This window comes from Oncorhynchus mykiss, chromosome 19, assembly GCF_057628025.1.
Source record: "Oncorhynchus mykiss isolate SJ-2025 chromosome 19, ASM5762802v1, whole genome shotgun sequence".
Lineage (NCBI taxonomy): Eukaryota > Metazoa > Chordata > Actinopteri > Salmoniformes > Salmonidae > Oncorhynchus > Oncorhynchus mykiss.
Window position 1 is genome coordinate 20415345 of NC_143040.1, and position 22156 is coordinate 20437500.

Sequence of the window (22156 nt, forward strand, 5' to 3'; positions counted from 1 at the left end):
TATAAGTATCATTATTAGTATCAGTATCATTATTATATCATTATTAGTATCATTATTAGCATTAGTATCATTATTAGTATCAGTATCAGCATTATTAGTATCAGTATCAGCATTATTAGTATCAGTATCATTATAAGTATCAGTATTATTAGTATCATTACTAGTATCAGTATTATTAGTATCATTATCATTATTAGTACCAGTATCATTATTAGTATCAGTATCATTATCGGTATCATTATCATTATTAGTATAATTATTAGTATCAGTATCATTATTAGCATCATTATCAGTATCATTATTAGCATCAGTATCATTATCATTATTAGTATCGGTATCATTATCAGTATCATTATCATTATTAGTATAATTATTAGTATCAGTATCATTATTGGCATCATTATCAGTATCATTATTAGCATCAGTATCATTATCATTATTAGTATCGGTATCATTATTAGTATCATTATCATTACTGATATCATTATTAGTATCATTATTGGTATCATTATTAGCATCGGTATCATTATTAGTATCAGTATTAGCATTATTAGTATCATTATTAGCATCATTATCAGTATCATTATTAGCATCAGTATCATTATCAGTATCAGTATCATTATTAGTATCATTATTAGCATCAGTACCATTATTAGCATCAGTACCATTATTAGTATCAGTATCATTATCGGTATCATTATTAGCATCAGTATCATTATTTGAATCAGTATCATTATTAGTATCATTATTAGTATCAGTATCATTATTAGTATAATTATTATTATTGGTATCATTATTAGTATCATTATTAGCATCAGAATCAGCATTATTAGTATCAGTAACATCATTATTAGTATCATTATTAGCATCATTATCAGTATCATTATTAGCATCTGTATCATTATCGGTATCATTATTAGTATCAGTATCATTATTAGTATCGGTATCATTATGAGTATAATTATTAGTATCAGTAACATTATTAGCATCAGTATCAGTATCATTATTAGCATCAGTATCATTATTAGTATCATTATCATTATTAGTATCATTATTAGCATCAGTATCCTTATTAGTATCAGTATCCTTATTAGTATCAGTATCATTATTAGTATCAGTATCATTATTAGTATCAGTATCATTATCAGTATCAGTATCCTTATTAGTATCCTTATTAGTATCAGTATCATTATTAGTATCAGTATCATTATTAGTATCAGTATCATTATCAGTATCAGTATCATTATCAGTATCATTACTAGTCTGGTAGCAGGATATGACAATACATTGGCCCTCCTCCACGCCAATACATTACTGCACTGAAGGAAAGAGTGGCTCAATAAATCTGGTTTCAGAGGGTTTCCATTCTAATGTTCCAGAACGGGTGGATGTGTGTGTGTGTGGGATAAGTGTAGTGTAATTGTCTGGTGCTAGATAGTGGATGATGTAGAGCTGCCTCCGTACAGCTTCCTTCCACTTGGGCACAGATAATTTTGTTCATGTATGGCCTAATTAATGCTACATTCATCAGGGAATATTTATGCAGATTGTTTTTTACAAACCAGCATGGATATTAGCAGGGTTTTCCTTTTACACACCACTATGCATACAGGATTCGTTTGCCTTTTGAGCTGATATTGGACTGAACAATTTGAAAATGTTCCGGTAAATAGTGAAAATGATTTTATATAAAGTAAGCAAAAAAGTATACTGTTTTTAAATTAACACATTTGCTTTCATCGCTTTGGGCGCATATTCATGAAATGACTTCCAGGTGCTTTACGACACCGTCCTCGCGGCAGAGACACACGAGTCTATAACGTCTACAAAGCACAACGTTTGATTGATCTGGCAATAAATTCTATTTCACTGTCGCCCATAAATTCCATAATGCCCGGCAGAATACGTGGAGGCGAATCCTCTGGTGTTCGGTGGGCTTGTTTTCCCAGCCGTAAGGGAAGGTCTCAGAGCGGGGATAACTCTTAGGGAATGACAGGCTGTGGACTGGAATGTGTGTGTGTGGACACGGGGCCCCGTCTTTAAGCACCACTGTGTTGTGTGGCCCGCTGAGAGGCTCCCGGTGGACATGAAGTAGCTCCTTCAAACAGTGGAGGAGTAAATTAACTTCTCTCTATTAATCCTCCCACTGGCCCCCCTTAAACCCCCCCACACACACACACACACACTCTTGCTCTCTTCACCGCCTTTCACACACACTCCTCTCAAACTGCACACACACACTTACACAAACATTTCCCACCTAAAACACACACACACACACACACACAGAACATGAAAGGAAATGTCAATAGGTCTTCTTCCCAGTGTTTACCGACTGTCACCATGGACTAAAGGAGACCTACTCCACTCAATAGACAAGACTTCTACTTGAGTTGAAAGAAATTTGAGCACTTTCATTAAGCTGAGCCTGGTGCATAGAAAACAATGTGGACTTGATATAGTTTATACATTAATCTATGATTCTATAACTTATGCATAATTTATCATTCATATACACTGTATAATTCCTAGTTCTACGACACACAGCATATCACTCCTTTACCTAATGTCAACATGGCATCATCACATTTAAGCCAAACCTAAATAAATACCCCATTAAGACAGAATAAAAATCCGTATTAGGGCTGCAGTCAGAGTACTGTACTATATAGTGTCTGACAGTGATCCCTGATAACGCACTAATCCTGTAATAATGCTGCTCGGTCTGCCTGCTCTGCTGTGTTCCAGGCTAACTGGATTACACAGCGTGGAGGGAACATTCAGAAAGACACACTGAAATACTATACTACATTTTAGTAATCTAGCAGACGCTCTTATCCAGAGTGACTTACATGAGCAATGAGGGTTAAGTGCCTTGCTCAAGGGCACATCGGCAGATTTTTCACCTAGTTGGCTCGGGGATTACAGGCCACTAGGCTACCTGCCGCCTTATACTGAGGGACTGATCTATGGAACCTAGCATAGCAGTACTTCTAAGGCTTAAGGAGGCTGATTAGGGACTGCGGTATCAACACAGGTTTTAGGAAGAGGATAAGACGACTCTTTTACTGTCAGATAAGCTGCAAAACGCATCATAAGGTGACACTTTCTGTATTTTGAAAGTTCAATATCTTGAAAACTTCACTGCAGACAAGCAAAACATTCCAGTACTGTATCAACAGTGGTCTAATGAAGCAAATACCAAAAGACTGTTTTTTGACAGGTATTTTCCTTGGGCTTGGCTAGCTGGAATTCTTGGTGCTCTGACGTGCCGTCTCCGTAGCATGGTAACCTTACTGCTGGGACACCTAACATACCTCCTAATGTCTGGGACTCACCGGCTGCAGCCTCAGCGGTGGTGCTCTGAGAGGCATCGCCCGTGGAAACCACGGCAACGTTGTTGACTGGTGTCCCGGTAGCCGCCACGGCAGCGGTGGCTGATGGGATAGGAGTGGAGGAGCCTGGGGACGGAGCCCCGCCCACCTTCTTGGGCGCCACCCGAACGCTTCTGTAAAAGATGAGAGTAAATATGAAAATGTGTGTTGAATACTATTAAAACACACATTATAAAATGCATTCCTTGAGACATCTGACTAACTAAGGACATAAGAACAGAACTTTTGTCATTCTAGAATATAAACAATAGTGATGATGTCAGTTTAGTAGGCATACTGCATAGTGAGATGTGATTGATAAGACACAGGCTGCAGCATGCGAAAACAACAGTACAGGATCCCATTTAGACAGTAGAGTCATTAGAGGCCTATTTCCCTGACACAGAATATTCAGTAATGGCTGCATCCATCTTGCCTGAAATCGATTGGCTCCCTGCAACACTCACTCAGTAAGTCAGTAAACATTGTGATTTATTAGCGGAAAGTGCGCCCATCCACCATTACAAATAATATTAAATCTTCAATACATTGTTAGGGATGTGACCACGACAACATAACAAAATGTGTCAAATCTGGATTCTAGCTCGGAGACAAATGGAGCACACACGACAGAAAAGTAGGAATTCCTGATAAATAAATCTGATAAATCTGATGTATTTTGGTAATCAGCTGGAAGGAATAGATCATTCAAAGGTATCAGCAGATGAACCTCTCTCTTACACAATACAGCTCAAAGAAAAGAAGCTACCGCACATTGTTCTTGCTATGTATCCCATTTGTTTTGAGCCAACAGGACACAGCCTTTGTAGTGGTTTTACTCCTCTACTATTGTTTTAAACACATGGATAACAGACATGGTCATAGACCCACAGCAGAAGCTGTAGTAAACTACTTTACTCTTAGGATACCTTAGGTTACACTAGGGGTGGGCAACATGCGGCCCGCGGACAGGATCCGGCCCACAAGCCCATTCATTCGGTGTCCCGCTGGAGGTTTGGTTAGGGGGGGTTTTGGTTAAAAAGCACTCCAGGACACTCTTGAACGTCTACAAATAGATAGAAGGTACGTAGACATTATAATGACCCTATATGTTTACACTGTGTCCCTGTCCTCAAGGTCCCTACTGTACACTATGGTCCTGGTCTACCCCCATCCATAACACAGTGGTCTGGTGTAGGTTACAGATGATGTGGACGTCGATTAAGGCAGCCCCCCGCACCTCTCTGATTCAGAGGGGTTGTGTTAAACGCGGAAGACACATTTCAGTTGAATGCATTCAGTTGTACAACTGACGAGGTATCCCCCCTTTCCCTGACCAATGCTGTTTCACTATATCTCTACAGTATGGGTCCTAGTGTACTACCATACGTAACATATCAGTGGTCTGGTGTACTACTTGAGTCACAGGTTACTGGTACCAGTGTATCCCTCTCCCTAGGGGCCAGTGCTGTAGGAGACCTGGTGCTCTCCTATCAATAACATCCTTACAGGAAGAGAGCGGAAACAGCATCTGGATAAAGCTGTCAGTTTAAACTAGGCTTCCTGACAGGCCAGTGGCCCTATCAAAGTAGACCTGGGCCTTCTTATCAGTGCTGACACAGAGGGAGCATGGCCTAATCACTACCTACTGGTCAAACACACACACACACACACACAGAGAGAGACAAAGAGAGAGAAACACACACACACACACAGAAACGCACACAGAGAGGAGTATGTATACTGGGCTTCAGTAGCTCCGCAGACAGAAAGCTGGCGTTGGTATCAAAGCAGGGCCTGGATGATTTAAGACGGCAGATGACACACATTAGGCTGAAGGTACTTTGGATGTTAAACACTGACTGGTTCTGACCCCGCTGTGATCTATGCTGCAGGATGATACAGTCTGGCTGCAGAAATACCAGCAACGGTTTAGTCTACTGTCTTCACACACACACTGTTTAGTACATACAGGTAATGTTTTAGCTACTTCTGCTGAATGCACTTATGACACGTTCCTCTGGATAACAGTGTTTTGCCTAATTTCTCAAATGAAAACAATGTCTTCCACAATGATAGCTGTCTTATTTGGTGTTGTAGTCTTATTTCTAGAACAGGGTTACTGTCCATAATGTACATTGTAAATTCCTTCCAATCCATCATTGAACAGGAATCAACTTCTGCTGGCTATTTTCAAGCATATCACAGGTTTATTGCCAATATGGCCGCTCTATAATTGTGGTACTGTATAACCATCTGCAGTTCAAATGTTGAATCTGTGACATTAATATGACTTAAAAAGGGGCAGTTCACCCAAATTACATGGATTTCCTTACCCTGTAAGCATTCTATGGACAAGGTATGACAGCAATCCATACTTTGGTTAAGTTTCCTTGGCATTGTTTACACATGCACAACACTTTAGCATTTGTGGCACAAATCCCATTTATGTCATGGGACCGAGATTAGCATTTTTCGTGCATCATTTCCAAATAATTTATAAGTGACTTTGTTGGGCTTCACAATCAATTTGAGATACTTTCGGATGATTTGGCACCAAAAAATGGAATATTCGGTCCAATGACTTGGATTTGTGCCACAACGGTGCGGATAAAGTTTGGAATAACACAGTTTCATACATGCAACATCTAAAAGACCTGCATCACTACACAGAGCTCTGCCATTTCTACAAGGACCGATTTGTTTATGGAGCCTTCGCTAATGTTAATACGTGGCCCATATAGTGCAGAACGAAAGACGTGTATGGCGGGGGGGGGGAGATAACTTTCTCAAAACCAAGTGAAATCACACATTTAAAAAAGAGGACTCTTCTATAACATGCCCTTTACATTAAAAAAATAGACATTTTATTTGGTTGTAAAACGTAAACTTCTCCTTGGCACTTACTTAATGGCCCTACTTCTGAACAGTAAAGGACATAAGAAATAGGAATTAATACGCTAGCTAATTAGCCTCGGCTCACAGTCAAAAAACCCACCGCTGTTTCTCACTCACACTTTCAGCCTGTAAGCACATTCCTCGATTCAACTCTTTAGAATAGCACAGATTAATGAAATTGCTTGTGTTTAAAAGGCGGCGAGCCCGGTTATTGGTTAAAACCTCTAAATTATTCAGGCCCTGACAACCCGAAACCCAGAGCTTTGCTTCTCCCAGCTCCTCTCCTGGTCGTGGGTTTAACAGTAACAGCCAAGCACCTGCTCTGACGGCTGATTAATCGACAGGGGCGTGGGGCTCAACGATAAGTGTAGCTAATAACCTAACTGAATAATTTAAAGGCCTGAGTTGCTGGGGAACAGATGGAGAACCTAACACCGAACCCCAACCCTGTACCGACACACACACACACACACACACTCCTCCCCATGGGCTTGACATAGCCTGGCTTCTCTTACTCATGACCAGTGCAGAGAACCAGACCATGGTCTCTCCCTCCTGTCTCTCTCCCGCCGCTGTCGACACCTCTCTCCCTGGGTGCTTCACGTCAGCACCACCCCTGATACTAGGGACTACCGTCCAATCTAGTCAGTATCTGACCAGCCAGGTTTACTGCATAGGCCTTTCCCTTCTGGTATGACTAAGAGTAGACATATCTGGCACTGCCATTTCTGATGGCTAGAGTACAGAGTATGTTAATTATTTAATCATCCAACACATCACGCAATACTAGCTACACATGTTCACGTACCGTGTTTTCAAACTTGGTTCAAACGACAAAAAAACAACAAGCCATTAGACTCCACATGGGAATTGTTAAGTGGGATGAACTATATTTTGAATTCCCAAGTGGACGTTGAGGTTAGCATCAGATTCCCACCACAGACAAGCTTAACAGGACACATTGAAGTAAATATCCAGATGAATGCTAACTGCATGTCTCATACTGATGCCCCCTCCAGAGAGCCCCCCCCCCCCCCATTCTCCTGTTTATCCTTATGGCTTATTCATGTAAAGGGGATGAGGGTGGGGCCCCAGCGGCTGTCTGTCTGTCTGTGTCTCATGCAGTCTGGCTTTGATCTTCCTCCCTCTCGCTGCATGCGGCCCTGTGCATGTGAACATGTGAATCATGCCTCCTGTGTTCTTTATATCCCCCTAACAACAACCCCTTCCCAACCTCCAACGCTCTACCCGTGACTTTCGGTGACAGCGTCCGGTTGGACCTGGCCTTGGTGACATCAGTGATGAAAGACAGTAGTGTTTGGCCTGAGGACAGCAGAGGTGGAGAGAGGTGGTGAGAACGAAGGGAGAGATGGAGCACCCTCCATGTCTCTCCCAGTGTGACAGGGGATCACACTGAAGGTTCCTATTCAAGGAGGCCCACTGTCATCTATATGGTCTGACAAGTATCTCTGTCATGGCAGTATGCTGTTTGTTGATCACAGTATGTTCATGTGCCAATGAGAAAATAGCTATATTTGCACTCAATACATTTACTTTTAATTTCTTACCACAAAACATCACATTTTCAACATGGTCGGTCTTTGCTTTACAAAGGTTTGTGGCAAGTCCAACTTACAGAATTCAAAATGCCTTACTAACACAAATGTCAAACTAACACCCACATTTGCTGCTGTAACATGCCATGTAAATCACACTGCTATTCTTCCTCCCGTAGATGACTGTTTACCGGGGGTAGAGGGTTGGAGGTTGGGGGGCTCTGGTTAGCAGCAGCAAATACTTGTGGACATTCTGCCATAACAGGGGCATATCCCCGAGGGGAATGTATGTACGGCAGAATCTATCCGACCGGGCCTCCATCTCTCTGCCTAGTAAATAAATCAGAGTGATACTTCACCTCTGACCCCGGCCATTTTTATCTGGGAGATCCTGCTTTTTCCACGCTCGTAAATGTAAAACCCCGGGACCAGTTATTTGGATTGAGGAAGGCCGGTTTGTTCCCATGTTTTGGCGTAGGTGTCAGTCTGTCTGTCTACACAGGGTGTCTGTCTGCACCGCTGTCACTGAGACATGCAGGACTTTATGATGAACTACTGCTGTGTGTTTGAGCATGAGCTACCTGAGCAGAGCTGGGCAACTCCATGTTGCCCATAAATTGCCCTAATTGATGTGGTAACAATAACTAAAACGATAGCTTTATAATATTCATGTACACCACAGTTTAAAAATATAATTTAAAATACTATTACTAGTTTGATGGTTGTAACCATTAATTGTCCCATTAACAAACCACTCATTTCAGCAAACGTATTTTATTTCAAACTTCACATTTCTCTAGAAAAGGCTACTTATCATCATGAACGATATCAGCAAAATGCCTGCGAGAAGTGATCGGTGGGGTCAACAAAAAAATAGTTTATCGTCCCAGCTCCACCCGGAACCATTTGAGTGATCAGATTAATTTATTTCATAGAGAAGTCTCTTTCTCATTATTGTCAGAATCATATTCATTTGTTGTCTTAAAAGATGACTCAAATCTAAAATAAATACTATTTTAAATATTTCAAATACACTTACATTCTTAATTCTCGCTACACTCACATTAACATCTGCTAACCATGTGTATGTGACAAATAAAACATTTTTTATTTGATTTGATTTATGCAGTTTGGGTATGCTCTGATGGAATTTCCCTACAATCTGAGTGAAAATGAAAAGCTAGAAGTCTGCACTCTCACACAGACGGTAGAGATTAGAGTAGACCTGAGAGAGAGAGGAGCAGGGGAGAGCAGAGCCCAGACCTGAACACAGAGGGTAGAGAGTAGACCTGAGAGAGAGAGGAGCAGGGGAGAGCAGAGCCCAGACCTGAACACAGACGGTAGAGAGTAGACCTGAGAGAGAGAGGAGCAGGGGAGAGCAGAGCCCAGACCTGAACACAGAGGGTAGAGAGTAGACCTGAGAGAGAGAGGAGCAGGGGAGAGCAGAGCCCAGACCTGAACACAGACGGTAGAGAGTAGACCTGAGAGAAAGAGAAGCAGGGGAGAGCAGAGCCCAGACCTGAACACAGAGGGTAGAGAGTAGACCTGAGAGAGAGAGGAGCAGGGGAGAGCAGAGCCCAGACCTGAACACAGACGGTAGAGATTAGACCTGAGAGAGAGAGGAGCAGGGGAGAGCAGAGCCCAGACCTGAACACAGAGGGTAGAGAGTAGACCTGAGAGAGAGAGGAGCAGGGGAGAGCAGAGCCCAGACCTGAACACAGACGGTAGAGAGTAGACCTGAGAGAGAGAGGAGCAGGGGAGAGCAGAGCACAGACCTGAACACAGAGGGTAGAGAGTAGACCTGAGAGAGAGAGGAGCAGGGGAGAGCAGAGCCCAGACCTGAACACAGAGGGTAGAGAGTAGACCTGAGAGAGAGAGGAGCAGGGGAGAGCAGAGCCCAGACCTGAACACAGACGGTAGAGATTAGACCTGAGAGAGAGAGGAGCAGGGGAGAGCAGAGCCCAGACCTGAACACAGAGCACAGCCACACAGTAGAGAGCAGAAACCATCAAGATAACCAGGCATCTCCGAGCCAGAGGTTTCAGGGTCTGTGAGGGTAGGCGGATCCTGGTGGGAGATAAAGGTAGAAGACCAGAGGAGGGGTGTGCTGACCTGGGAACCCCAGCCCCCGGACCTTCATCTCTGGGTTAGAGGGGCCGGGAGCTGCCTGGGCTGGGGCCAGCTGGGGGTCTGACTGGGGCTCCCCGTGGCGAGGTAGAGCTGTTACTCTATGCTCTCCAGCTCTCCTCCTCTCCAACGCTAACGGCCCCGGGAGCCGCTCTAATCCCACCAGATATGAGGAGTGCCCAGAGTCCTGACAAAGCATTCCACAGATAAAGAGGCTGAGGATCACAGGGATGCCTCGGAATTCCCACCGATTGGAAGAGGAGGAGTGCGAGGGATGGATGGGGGGGTGATGGAGAAACGCTTTCCTTCTTCCTTGGCATGAGAACCTTGACTAGGTGTCTCTCTTCCTGTGGAGGGAGGGGGGGGGGGGGGGGTGTTCTCTCTCTATCCCTCTTGCTCTCCCTTTCCCCTCACGCTCTCTCCCTCTCCCTTTTTCTCTCTCCCCGCTTCCTTTGTGTCTGGTGTGCCCCAGGGACAATTCCCCCAAATACAAACCAGACCTCTCTCACTTAGAGATGTCTGTATAGTCTGTATAGGTACAGTACACCCACCCACACACAGCACCGCCTTGGGTTCCCACTAAGTCTCTGACCGCTCGCCCCCTCACTCCATAGGGGATCCATCTAGCCAGCTTCTCTTTCCCTTATTATAGTACCAGAGAGACAGACAGCCTAGCCCACGGTGCAGACAGAGAGAGAGAAAGACCGGGAGAGAGAGAGACGAAAAAGAGAAGCTATTAAATATCAGTGACAAGGTGAAAAGAAACAGCTTCCTGCTGGCTGCCACAGAGTCGTCTTTTAGATCACTCTCTCTCTTTCCCCTCTTATTCTCTCCCTTCCTCTGGCAGATGCCTCGATTGTTTTGATGCGTTTTCCTGAAGACAGGTACTTTGTAGCCCTGTTTATTTGTGTTGAGAAGCCACGTCGACAGGCAAACCAGAGAGCTACAGGGATGGGGTCGGGGGGTGGGGGGGGTGGGGAATACAAGAGTTTAAAAGGGGGTCTGTGATGGTAGTGGGGTTCTGATGTGATGCTTCCTCGCCTTCACTTAGTACATGTTCATGTTGGACCGTTTCAAGGTATGGAGGGGAGGGGTTAAGAGCTGTGAGGAGGTGAACCAGGTCAAGGGGTATTTAAAAAGTTAGCAGTCTTTGAGAGACTGAGCCCTGATTGTAAAACTCTGTGGCCCACGCACCTGTCAAAGGATCTGAACTGGTTGGGGTTGTTTCCCATAGCAGCTCCCAGGAAGGCCGGCGGCAGAAGACTGGGGTCCACCATGATGTCATCAGCAGGCGCCGAGACCAGGCTGCGCAGGATGTCCTTCACGTTCTTCCCGCCCCTGGCGTCCGCCGTGGGGTTGTCTCTGTGACCCCTGACCTCTGAGGAGAGGGTGGACAGAGCCTCGGACACGGCGTCGGGCCCCTGGGCGGTGGTGTCCGCCTCGCTGGGGGCCACGGAGCTATGGTCATCCCCGATGCCAGAGTCTCGGCGACGGAGGGACACACTGCTCTCCAGGTCAGGACCGCCAGAGACGGCATTACTGTCTGATGGGAGGAATCATTAAAGGAGGTTTATAAACGTTGAGAAAAACCTCAACCTGCTCATGAATGAGAATGAATGAAAATGAATGAGAATGAATGAATGAAAATGAATGAGAATCTACAACAGCACATCTAAGAGATTGTAAAGACTAATCAACACACCAGTACATTTCAAGACATTTGGAAATTCCATATATAAGTAATGTATAAGAGAGAGATTGACATGTTGAGGGATGGACACTTGGCTAGATGGAGCTCCTCTGCGTAGCCATATGGGTGACGTGTGTACCTGCGCTCCTGGCAGACTGGCTGCGCTGGGGGAGTTTCTTGTCGTTTTGGGGCTCCAGGATGTCTCGGTACTTGGACACCATGAGAACAGAGATGAAGTAAACCACGGCCAGGGCCAAGAACTGAGCCTGCTTACTGTCCTCCTTTACCCAAACACACACAACATGCAACACAGCTATAATACAGCACACCGCCAGTCTGTAATATGTTTGAGTATGTACAGATGTATGATCTTTATTTGATCACCCTGTTGCAGAAGAAATTTCCCGCAATACAGGATTTTTTTTACTTGTAGTGTATTTAAGGTTTTAATAAGGTTTCTGGAATATGTGTAATTTCCACTGTGAAATTTCAGACTAGATTTTATAAACACCTACAAAAATGTAATAATAATAGACATTTCCTGTTCCTGCAGGAACAGTTTCCTGCTGTAGCAAACTGGCTCAAATTAAGATCCTACATCTACACAGTATTTAAAAAAAATAAAATCATGGGGTCTTACAAAAAGACAGCAATAACAAGTTTTTGCAATGCATAGGTACTGCTATTTATTTGAAAAGTTGACTCGTTTCAACCTCAATCTTTATCAAAGTTTTGTAAACTCACGATATCTCTGAAGACCACGGCTCTGAGGCGGTTGATGTCCATTTCCTGTAGCAGACGGTCCATGTCTCTGATGGGAGACATCCCTCCTGTCACAACATCAACAGGGCTCTGCAGGTGTAGAACACACGCACACACAGACACGCACACAGACAGACACAGACACGCACAGACACACACATAATAATGTAAGCACCTATTGCTGGTTAATGATGAAAATACCATCATCAGTTTTTATACTCTACCCAGTGTCCGAAACTAGACTTCTCTGTAAGTCGAAGATATCACAAATGATAACCGACTGTCATGGAAGGTGTATGTGTTAGCAGAGGTTAACCTCAACGGCCCATTCCACCATCAGTAGAGTGTTGTAAATCAACCCATGGGAAGTGTATAGTTGGCCAGTCCAGAGACTCAGACCCTTAACATAATGGGTTTACCATAGAGCCACTCACTGCATTATGAATGAGACTTTACACACTGGTTTCAGGAAGAAAAACTGTTTTACTGGAAGTCACCATATCAAATGAAAAGGCCAACAATGACAAAGGGCCTTGTCTAGTGTAACAGAACAGAGGGCGAAGTAATGCAATAACATATCAGCTAATGCAATAACAACTCTCTGCTATTACATAGAGAGGACCACAAAGGGATGGCTTCCTGCAGGGGAAGTATTGGGATGCAACGCAAGACAAAGGACGACTTAGAGGGATGCTTACAATTCACTAAGTGCAGTGATCCTACTCAACTAATATACAGGAGGAGAAATGTCATCAATTATGGTGTTTCTCCATGTCTCCTAGGGAGATCGGGAAATGTAAAAACATTTTTTTGGGGGGGGAGGGGGTATTGCTAGAAAGTCAAGATTCCCGAAATGACAGAAAGAGGAGAGGGAGGGGGAGAAGTGTGTGTGGGGGGGTGAGTCTGTGACTCAGTGAGGAGGGATGATACTACTTGCCTGCGCGGGCATGGACTTGGCGGCTCCCATGAGGCTGTGCACGGCTTGCTGGCCGCGGGCGCTGTCCTGGCTGGGCTTGAAGTGAGACTGCTGCTGACATTCCAGACAGTTCCTCACAGCCATGGCACACACTGCAGAGGGAGAGATATTGGAGAGAGAGAAAGAGAATGAAAATAGGCTGTGTACACATATTTTGAAGATGTTATTGCAGGTGCAGCAAAATGCTTGTGTTTCTAGCTCTGACAGTGCAGTAATACCTAACAATACAAAACAATACACACAAATCCAAAAGGAAAGAAATGAAGGAATCTCAGAATGAGCCATGTCTGAGTCCGGAATAGAAATATATGATGGTGTGTATAGACATGAGTAGAGGTCGACCGATTAATTAGGGCCGATTTCAAGTTTTCATAACAAGTTTTCATAAAAAATATTTATTTTTTCAACTTTATTTAATCTTTATTTAACTAGGCAAGTCAGTTAAGAACACATTTATATTTTCAACGACGCCCTAGGAACGGTGGGTTAACTGCCTCGTTCAGGGGCAGAACGACAGATTTTTAAATTGTCAGCTCGGGGGATTCAATCTTGCAACCTTACAGTTAACTAGTCCAACGCTATAACCACCTGCCTCTCGTTGCACTCCACAAGGAGACTGCCTGTTACGCGAATGCAGTAAGCCAAGGTAAGTTGCTAGCTAGCATTAAACTTAACTTATAAAAAACAATCAATCATAATCACTAGTTAACTACACATGGTTGATGATATTACTAGTTTATCTAGCGTGTCCTGCGTTGCATATAATCGATGCAGTGCGTATCGTTGCTCCAATGTGTACCTAACCATAAACATCAAAGCCTTTCTTAAAATCAATACATAGAAGTATATATTTTTAAACCTGCATATAAATCCAGGTTAGCAGACAATATTTACCAGGTTTAATTGTGTCACTTCCATTGCGTTCATTGCACACAGAGTCAGTGTATATGCAACAGTTTGGGCCGCCTAATTTGCCAGAATTTTACGTAATTATGACATAACATTGAAGGTTGTGCAATGTAACAGGAATATTTAGACTTATGGATGCCACCCGTTAGATAAAATACGGAACTGTTCCGTATTTCACTGAAAGAATAAACGTCTTGTTTTTAAAATGATAGTTTCCGGATTCGACCATATTAATGACCAAAGGCTCGTATTTCTGTGTGTTATTATGTTATAACTAAGTCTATGATTTGATAGAGCAGTCTGACTGAGTGATGGTAGGCAGCAGCAGACTCGTAAGCATTCATTCAAACAGCACTTTTGTGCGTTTTGCCAGCAGCTCGTCGCTGTGCTTTAAGTGTTGCGCTGTTGATGACTTCAAGCCTATCAACTCCCGAGATTAGGCTGGTGTAAACAATGTGAAATGGCTAGCTAGTTAGAGGGGTGCGCGCTAATAGCGTTTCAAATGTCACTCGCTCTGAGACTTGGAGTGGTTGTTCCCTTTGTGGAGTGATGGGTAACGCTGCTTCGAGGGTGGCTGTTGTCGATGTGTTCCTGGTTCGAGCCCAAGTAGGAGTGAGGAGAGGGACGGAAGCTATACTGTTACACTGGCAATACTAAAGTGTCTATAAGAACATCCAATAGTCAAAGGTTACTTAAATACAAATGGTATAGAGAGAAATAGTCCTATAATTCCTATAATAACTACAACCTAAAACTTCTTACCTGGGAATATTGAAGACTCATGTTAAAAGTTTCATATTTTTTATTTATTTTACCTTTATTTAACTGGGCAAGTCAGTTAAGAACAAATTCTTATTTTCAATGACGGCCTAGGAACAGTGGGTTAACTGCCTGTTCAGGGGCAGAACGACAGATTTGTACCTTGTCAGCTCAGGGATTTGAACTTGCAACCTTCCGGTTACTAGTCCAACACTCTAACCACTAGGCTACCCTGCCGCCCCATATGTTCTCATGTTCTGAGCAAGGAACTGAAACGTTAGCTTTCTTACATGGCACATATTGCACTTTTATTTTCTTCTCCAACGCTTTGTTTTTGCATTATTTAAACCAAATTGAACATGTTTCATTATTTATTTGAGGATAAATTGATTTTTTTTTGATGTATTATATTAAGTTAAAATAAGTGTTCATTCAGTATTGTTGTAATTGTCATTATTACAAATAAATAAATAAATTGTCCGATTAATCGTTATCGGCTTTTTTTGGTCCTCCAATAATCGGTATCGGCGTTGAAAAATCATAATAGTCGACCTCTAGACGATGTGCAATATATGAATAGAAAAGGTGTGTACAGCAGTAATTAGATAGGATGAGCCTTGACTAGAATATACATGTGAAGTGAGTAAAACAGTATGTAAAACATTATTAAAGTGACCAGTGTTCAATGACTATGTACATAGGGCAGCAGTCTCTAAGGTGCAGGGTTGAGTACCGAGTGGTGCCGGCTAGTAACAGTGTCTAAGGTGTAGGGTAGAGTACCGGGTGGTAGCCAGCTAGTAACAGTGTCTAAGGTGCAGGGTTGAGTACCGAGTGGTAGCCGGCTAGTAACAGTGTCTAAGTTCAGGGCAGGGTACTGGACGGTGGTCAGCTAGTAACAGTGTCTAAGTTCAGGGCAGGGTACTGGACGGTGGTCAGCTAGCAGTGACTATTTAATAGTCTGATGGCCTGGAGATAGAAGTTATTTTTTCAGTCTCTTGGTCCCAGCTTTGATGAACTTGTACTGTAACTGCCTTCTAGATGGTAGCGGGGTGAACAGACCGTGGCTGAGGTGCTTGATAATCTTCTTGTCCTTGCTTTCACACTGGGTGCTGAAGATATCCAAGAGGAAGACACACTTCCCCTGGTGAAGAATTGGGCTGGAGAGCACTGTGACTGTGGACAATGCAGTTGCCGTACCAGGCGGTGATAAAGCCTGACAGCATGCTCTCAATGGTGCATCACTACATGTGGGTCTTGCCTGTGAAACAAACTACATCACAGAACATGAGGTAAAATATCCACTGTTTGATAACTTCAGGTAGGTTTCTGGCTCCTGCCACTGCAAGGGGGCATTTTTTACATTTTTAATATGATATATTGCGGTGCTATATTCCGAGCACGCTTTCTATTTTGCTTTCTATCTTTCTTTTATCCCCTCCCTCGTTTCTGACAAATGTAAACTCTGAACCGTCTAGATTAGAGGTGGAAGGAAGTATTTCATCTGGAATGGTCTGGAGTTTTACATTAAGGCCTTCAAGAGAGGCAGTGTGCGTGTTTGTGTGTGTGCCTGTGTGTGTGTGTGTGCCTGTGTGTGTGTGTGTGCGTGTGTGTAAGTTCCCCCTTGAAACCTTGTTACAGTCTACCCAAATCAGATAACTGCACCAGCAACAGGGAAAGAATGCCTCATCAAAAATGAATCTCATAACGGGAGATCTCTAAAAGCAGGCATGTGCTACGACAGCATCACTCTCTCCACCGAGCTCCCCACCAATGAGAATGGCCGTTGGGATAAACCCAGAGAAAAAGAACGCGACTGGATATCAGCTGAACAAGGTGGCGTACAGGGCGACCATTTTGTTTACGAGCTAGTTTGTAAGGAGTATTTAAAAGCACAAATGGATACCGGAGCACGGCCCATTACCCAAATGGAGCAGATGGTTTAAATCACCATGCATAGTCTTACTGTACTAGGGAGCTGAGGGGTGGGTTGGAGGTTGGATAAGGTGGTTGGTGTAATGTAGTGCCTGAATAAAATGAATAATGTAAAGCATTTGAAGTATATTTTATTCAGCTAGCAGAGCAGGGGTCTAGCCGTGTCTCGGAGCTGTCACAGGGTTACTTTAATAGACTGGAACATGAGGCAGAGAACGAGAGAGAGAGAGAGGCAGGCCTAGGGCTACAGCCAGGGCCATTACGGGGGAAAATCGCCTAATCATAGGCGGCCATTTTAGAGTGTTGCAGCGCAGAGGGGTTATAATAACAAGTTAAGAGAGGGCTGCTACGAGCCAAGAGAGAGAGAGAGAGAAAGAGCGAGGCTATATACGGAGAGCTTTGGCAGCTCAGGCTGCTATTAGAGTTTACTGCAGTCTGATATAGAGGGGGATCGATAAAAAGAGGTGAATGAGGAGGAAAGGGGTGAGAAAAGGAGGAAGTGAATGAAGGAGGAAGTGAAGAGATGAGGAAAAGAGGGAAACAAGAAGAGAGGACATGTAAAGAACAGAACAGGAAGAGAAGATGGGAAATGGGGAGAGGAGATGTGAAGAGATGGAAAAGACCAGAAGGGATGGAGGAGGAGAGAGAGGCAGAGAGGTTCTTCCATACGTACCCAGACGGAGGCTCTGTCTGAGGATACCGCCAGAGGACATGTTCTTCTCAGCCTCGATCTCGGTGAAATTGAGGGAGGAGGCGAAGATCAGAACATCCACCAGGTTGATGAGGCGCTGCAGGAAGGTGACCGAGGCCTCCACCGACAGACCCTGAGACGGCTCAATGTTCTCCAGATCATGCTGAGGAGAAGAGGGACAAACACCACCATCACTAGCATCATTACTGTCAAATCCAAACTAAATTATGACATGTAGCTATTAGTCAACTTAGGGACCCTGTTTGGTAAGAAAGGGAAATGGTTCAACGTCTGCTGAGCAACATCATCTTGTCAATTCAATATCCAAATCTGTCCATTTCAGATTTCAATCAGATTAAATCCTCATTGAATTCAAACCGGTCTTTGAATCTAATTATGATGGAATTGACCCCTGCTGTAGCCACAGCCACCAGTCCACACTGGACATCGTTTCCAATGTAAATGGTAAAGGGAGAGGTATGGAGGGGAAACAGACAGAGGACCACAGGTCCATCAGGGTTTATGTTATACTGGAGTGCTACTGTCACTGGGGTCAGACAGTACAAAAACACACTAACCATGTTAGCACTGGCCAACTGTAGTCTAATGTGATTGGAGAAAGGTCAACGGAGATGGATGGGCAGGGATAACCCCCGGTGGGTGGGTGGGTACGGACGGACGGACAGACGGACAGACGGACAGACGGACAGACGGACAGACGGACAGACGGACAGACGGACAGACGGACAGACGGACAGACAGAGGCAGAGAGAAAGACGCAGAGAGAAAGACGCAGAGAGACAGACGCAGAGAGACAGACGCAGAGAGACAGACGCAGAGAGACAGAGGCAGAGACAGAAGCAGAGAGACAGACATACAGACAGACAGAGAGACAGAAACAGACAGACAGACAACAGAACTATACACCAGACCGACACAACAGACCGACACAACAGACCGACACAACAGAGTGTCTCTCACTGAGGAGGATGTGGCAGCAGAAAGCAGGGGCAGGATGCCTCCACAGGCCATGATGAGGTTGTCCACCACCTGAGAGATGAGGTGCACTGTGTTGTGGACAAACACCACATTCTCACTGCTGTTCACAAAGTCCATCACCGTCTTAGTGGAGTGACTGGGAGAGAGGAGACGGGCACAAATTACACAGAGGTACATAGAAGCTAAACATTATAACCACTGAATCAATGTACAACACAATCAATTCCTTCAGCGCCTTCAGAATGTATTCATACCTCTTGACATATTCCACATTTTGTTGTGTTACAGCCTGAAGTCAAAACTGACTCAATATTTTTTCCCCCTCACCCATCTAAACACAATATCCTATATAGACAAATATCCTATATAGACAGACTAATTTATTGAGAATGAAACACAGAAATATCGCATTTACATAAGTATTCACACTCGTTTACACTTTGTAGAAGCACCTTTTGGCAGCGTTTACAGCTGTGAGTCTTTCTGGGTAAGTCTCGAAGAGCTTTGCACACCTGGATTGTACAACATTTGCCCATGATTCTTTCAAAAACTCTTCAAGGTCATGCCTCCCGGGTGGCGCAGTGGTTAAGGGCGCTGTACTGCAGCGCCAGCTGCGCCATCAGAGGCCCTGGGTTCACCCAGGCTCTGTCGTAACCGGCCGCGACCGGGAGGTCCGTGGGGCGACGCACAATTGGCCTAGCGTCGTCCGGGTTAGGGAGGGATTGGTCGGTAGGGATCTCCTTGTCTCATCGCGCACCAGCGACTCCTGTGGCGGGCCGGGCGCAGTGCGCGCTAGCCAAGGTGGCCAGGTGCACGGTGTAGCCTCCGACACATTGGTGCGGCTGGCTTCCGGGTTGGATGCGTGCTGTGTTAAGAAGCAGTACGGCTGGTTGGGTTGTGTATCGGAGGACGCATGACATTCAGCCTTCGTCTCTCCCGAGCCCGTACGGGAGTTGTAGCAATGAGACAAGATAGTAGCTATATACAACAATTGGATACCACGAAATTGGGGAGAAAAAGGAGTAAAATAAAAAAATAAAAAAAATAAAATAAAAAAACAACTCTTCAAGCTCTGTCAAGTTGGTTGTTGAACATGGCTAGACAACCATTTGCAGGTCTTGCCATAGATTTAAGTCAAAAGATTTAAGTCAAACCTGTGTCTCGGCCACTCAAGAACATTCAATGTCGTCTTGGTAAGCAACTCCCGTGTAGATTTGGCCTTGTGTTTTTAGGTTATTGTCCTGCTGAAAGGTGAATTCATCTCCCAGTGTCTGGTGAACAGCAGACAACCATGTCTTCCTCTAGGACTTTGCCTGTGTTAAGCTCCATTCCATTCAGTTTATTTTTACCCTGACTCAAAAAACTTCTTAAACACTATTATTGCACACAGAGTGAGTCCATGCAATTTATTTAGCGATTTATTAAGCACATTTACACTTCAGGTCTTATTTAGACTTGCCATAACCAAGGGGTTGAATACCCATTGACTCAAGACGTTTCAGCTTTTCATTATTTATTCATTTGTTTAAAAAATAAATCCAGTTTGACATTATGGGATATTGTGTGTAGACCAGTGACACAAAATCTACATTTTAAATTCAGGCTGTAACACAACACAATGTGGAAAAAGTCAAGGGGTGTGAATACTTTGAAGGCTCTGTATATATTCTGTTTAAACCTCAGAGTTTTTTTCAACCCTTATTTTACATGCTGACTGAAAGCACATTCTCATTTACAGCAACAACCCGGAGATCCAGTTTGCAGGATAGACCATTTTTTGTTGTAAGTTAGTGAGTTGGAAAGTCGCCTGTCCGGCAACCATTCTAGTGTTAGAAATCAGATCAAAATGCTACGCAATTCTCCATGTATTTCAACCAATTCCCCTCCTTTACCTCCTCCACATCTGCACGTCAGTCTCAATGGAGAAGAGCAGGTCTGTGAGCAGGCGCTGGTGCATGTGAGACCAACGGAACTCTGGAATACGGAACATGGTGGAGCGAGCGGAGGAGCTGCTCTCGTTGGCCTGGCCTCCTGAGGCACCGGCTGCGTCGCCCTGAGGAACTTCCTGTGGTACAGCACTCAGGACAGTTAGCAGCAGCATTAGCCATATATATATATATATATATATATATATATATGTATGGCTAATTCTAAAGCCAAAGCTAATCCTGTTTATATTTATATGGCTAAAGCCAAAGCTAATCCTGTTTGTTTGTTTGTTTGTATGTATGTATGTATGTATGTATGTATGTATGTATGTACAGTGGGGCAAAAAAGTATTTAGTCAGCCACCAATTGTGCAAGTTCTCCCACTTAAAAAGATGAGAGGCCTGTAATTTTCATCATAGGTACACCAACTATGACAGACAAAAGGAGAAGAAAAAAAATCCAGAAAATCACATTGTAGGATTTTTAATGAATTTATTTGCAAATTATGGTGGAAAATAAGTATTTAGTCAGTAACAAAAGTTTCTCAATACTTTGTTATATACCCTTTGTTGGCAATGACAGAGGTCAAACGTTTTCTGTAAGTCTTCACAAGGTTTTCACACACTGTTGCAGGTATTTTGGCCCATTCCTCCATGCAGATCTCCTCTAGAGCAGTGATGTTTTGGGGCTGTTGCTGGGAAACACGGACTTTCAACTCCCTCTAAAGATTTTCTATGGGGTTGAGATCTGGAGACTGGCTAGGCCAATCCAGGACCTTGACCACTCCTTCGTTGCCCGGGCGGTGTGTTTGGGATCATTGTCATGCTGAAAGACCCAGCCACGTTTCATCTTCAATGCCCTTGCTGATGGAAGGAGGTTTTCACTCAAAATCTCACGATACATGGCCCCGTTCATTCTTTCCTTTACACGGATCAGTCGTCCTGGTCCCTTTGCAGAAAAACAGCCCCAAAGCATGATGTTTCCACCCCCATGCTTCACAGTAGGAATGGTGTTCTTTGGATGCAACTCAGCATTCTTTTTGGTAAAAACTCAACTCGTTGTGTTTGGAGGACAAAGTTATATTTTGGTTTCATCTGACCATATGACATTCTCCCAATCTTCTTCTGGATCATCCAAATGCTCTCTAGCAAACTTCAGACGGGCCTGGACATGTACTGGCTTAAGTAGGGCGACACGTCTGGCACTGCAGGATTTCCCTGGCGGTGTAGTGTGTTACTGATGGTAGGCTTTGTTACTTTGGTCCCAGCTCTCTGCAGGTCATTCACTAGGTCCCCCCGTGTGGTTCTGGGATTTTTGCTCACCGTTCTTGTGATCATTTTGACCCCACGGGGTGAGATCTTGCGTGGAGCCCCAGATCGAGGGAGATTATCAGTGGTCTTGTATGTCTTCCATTTCCTAATAATTGCTCCCACAGTTGATTTCTTCAAACCAAGCTGCTTACCTATTGCAGATTCAGTCTTCCCAGCTTGGTGCAGGTCTACAATTTTGTTTCTGGTGTCCTTTGACAGCTCTTTGGTCTTGGCCATAGTGGAG

The 22156-nt window shown here is 44.0% G+C and overlaps 1 protein-coding gene across 10 annotated transcripts in view; it reads right to left on the minus strand.

Moving 5' to 3' along the window:
* The window catches only part of LOC110497375 (lipopolysaccharide-responsive and beige-like anchor protein), a 319123-nt gene that overhangs the window by 213481 nt on the left and 83486 nt on the right, over positions 1-22156 (minus strand). For 4 of the 10 annotated variants that reach the window (XM_036954302.2, XM_036954301.2, XM_036954300.2 and 1 more), the window contains exons 24-31: positions 20566-20738; positions 18656-18809; positions 17657-17837; positions 13345-13475; positions 12390-12497; positions 11785-11926; positions 11150-11498; positions 3339-3508 (exon numbers count right to left, since the gene is read on the minus strand). In XM_036954302.2, coding sequence (XP_036810197.2) covers positions 3339-3508; positions 11150-11498; positions 11785-11926; positions 12390-12497; positions 13345-13475; positions 17657-17837; positions 18656-18809; positions 20566-20738 — 1408 coding nt within the window. Of the gene's footprint in view, positions 1-3317; positions 3509-11149; positions 11499-11784; positions 11927-12389; positions 12498-13344; positions 13476-17656; positions 17838-18655; positions 18810-20565; positions 20739-22156 lie in introns of all 10 variants that reach the window. The other 6 variants (XM_090210434.1, XM_090210433.1, XM_036954299.2 and 3 more) reach the window with 2 other exon arrangements.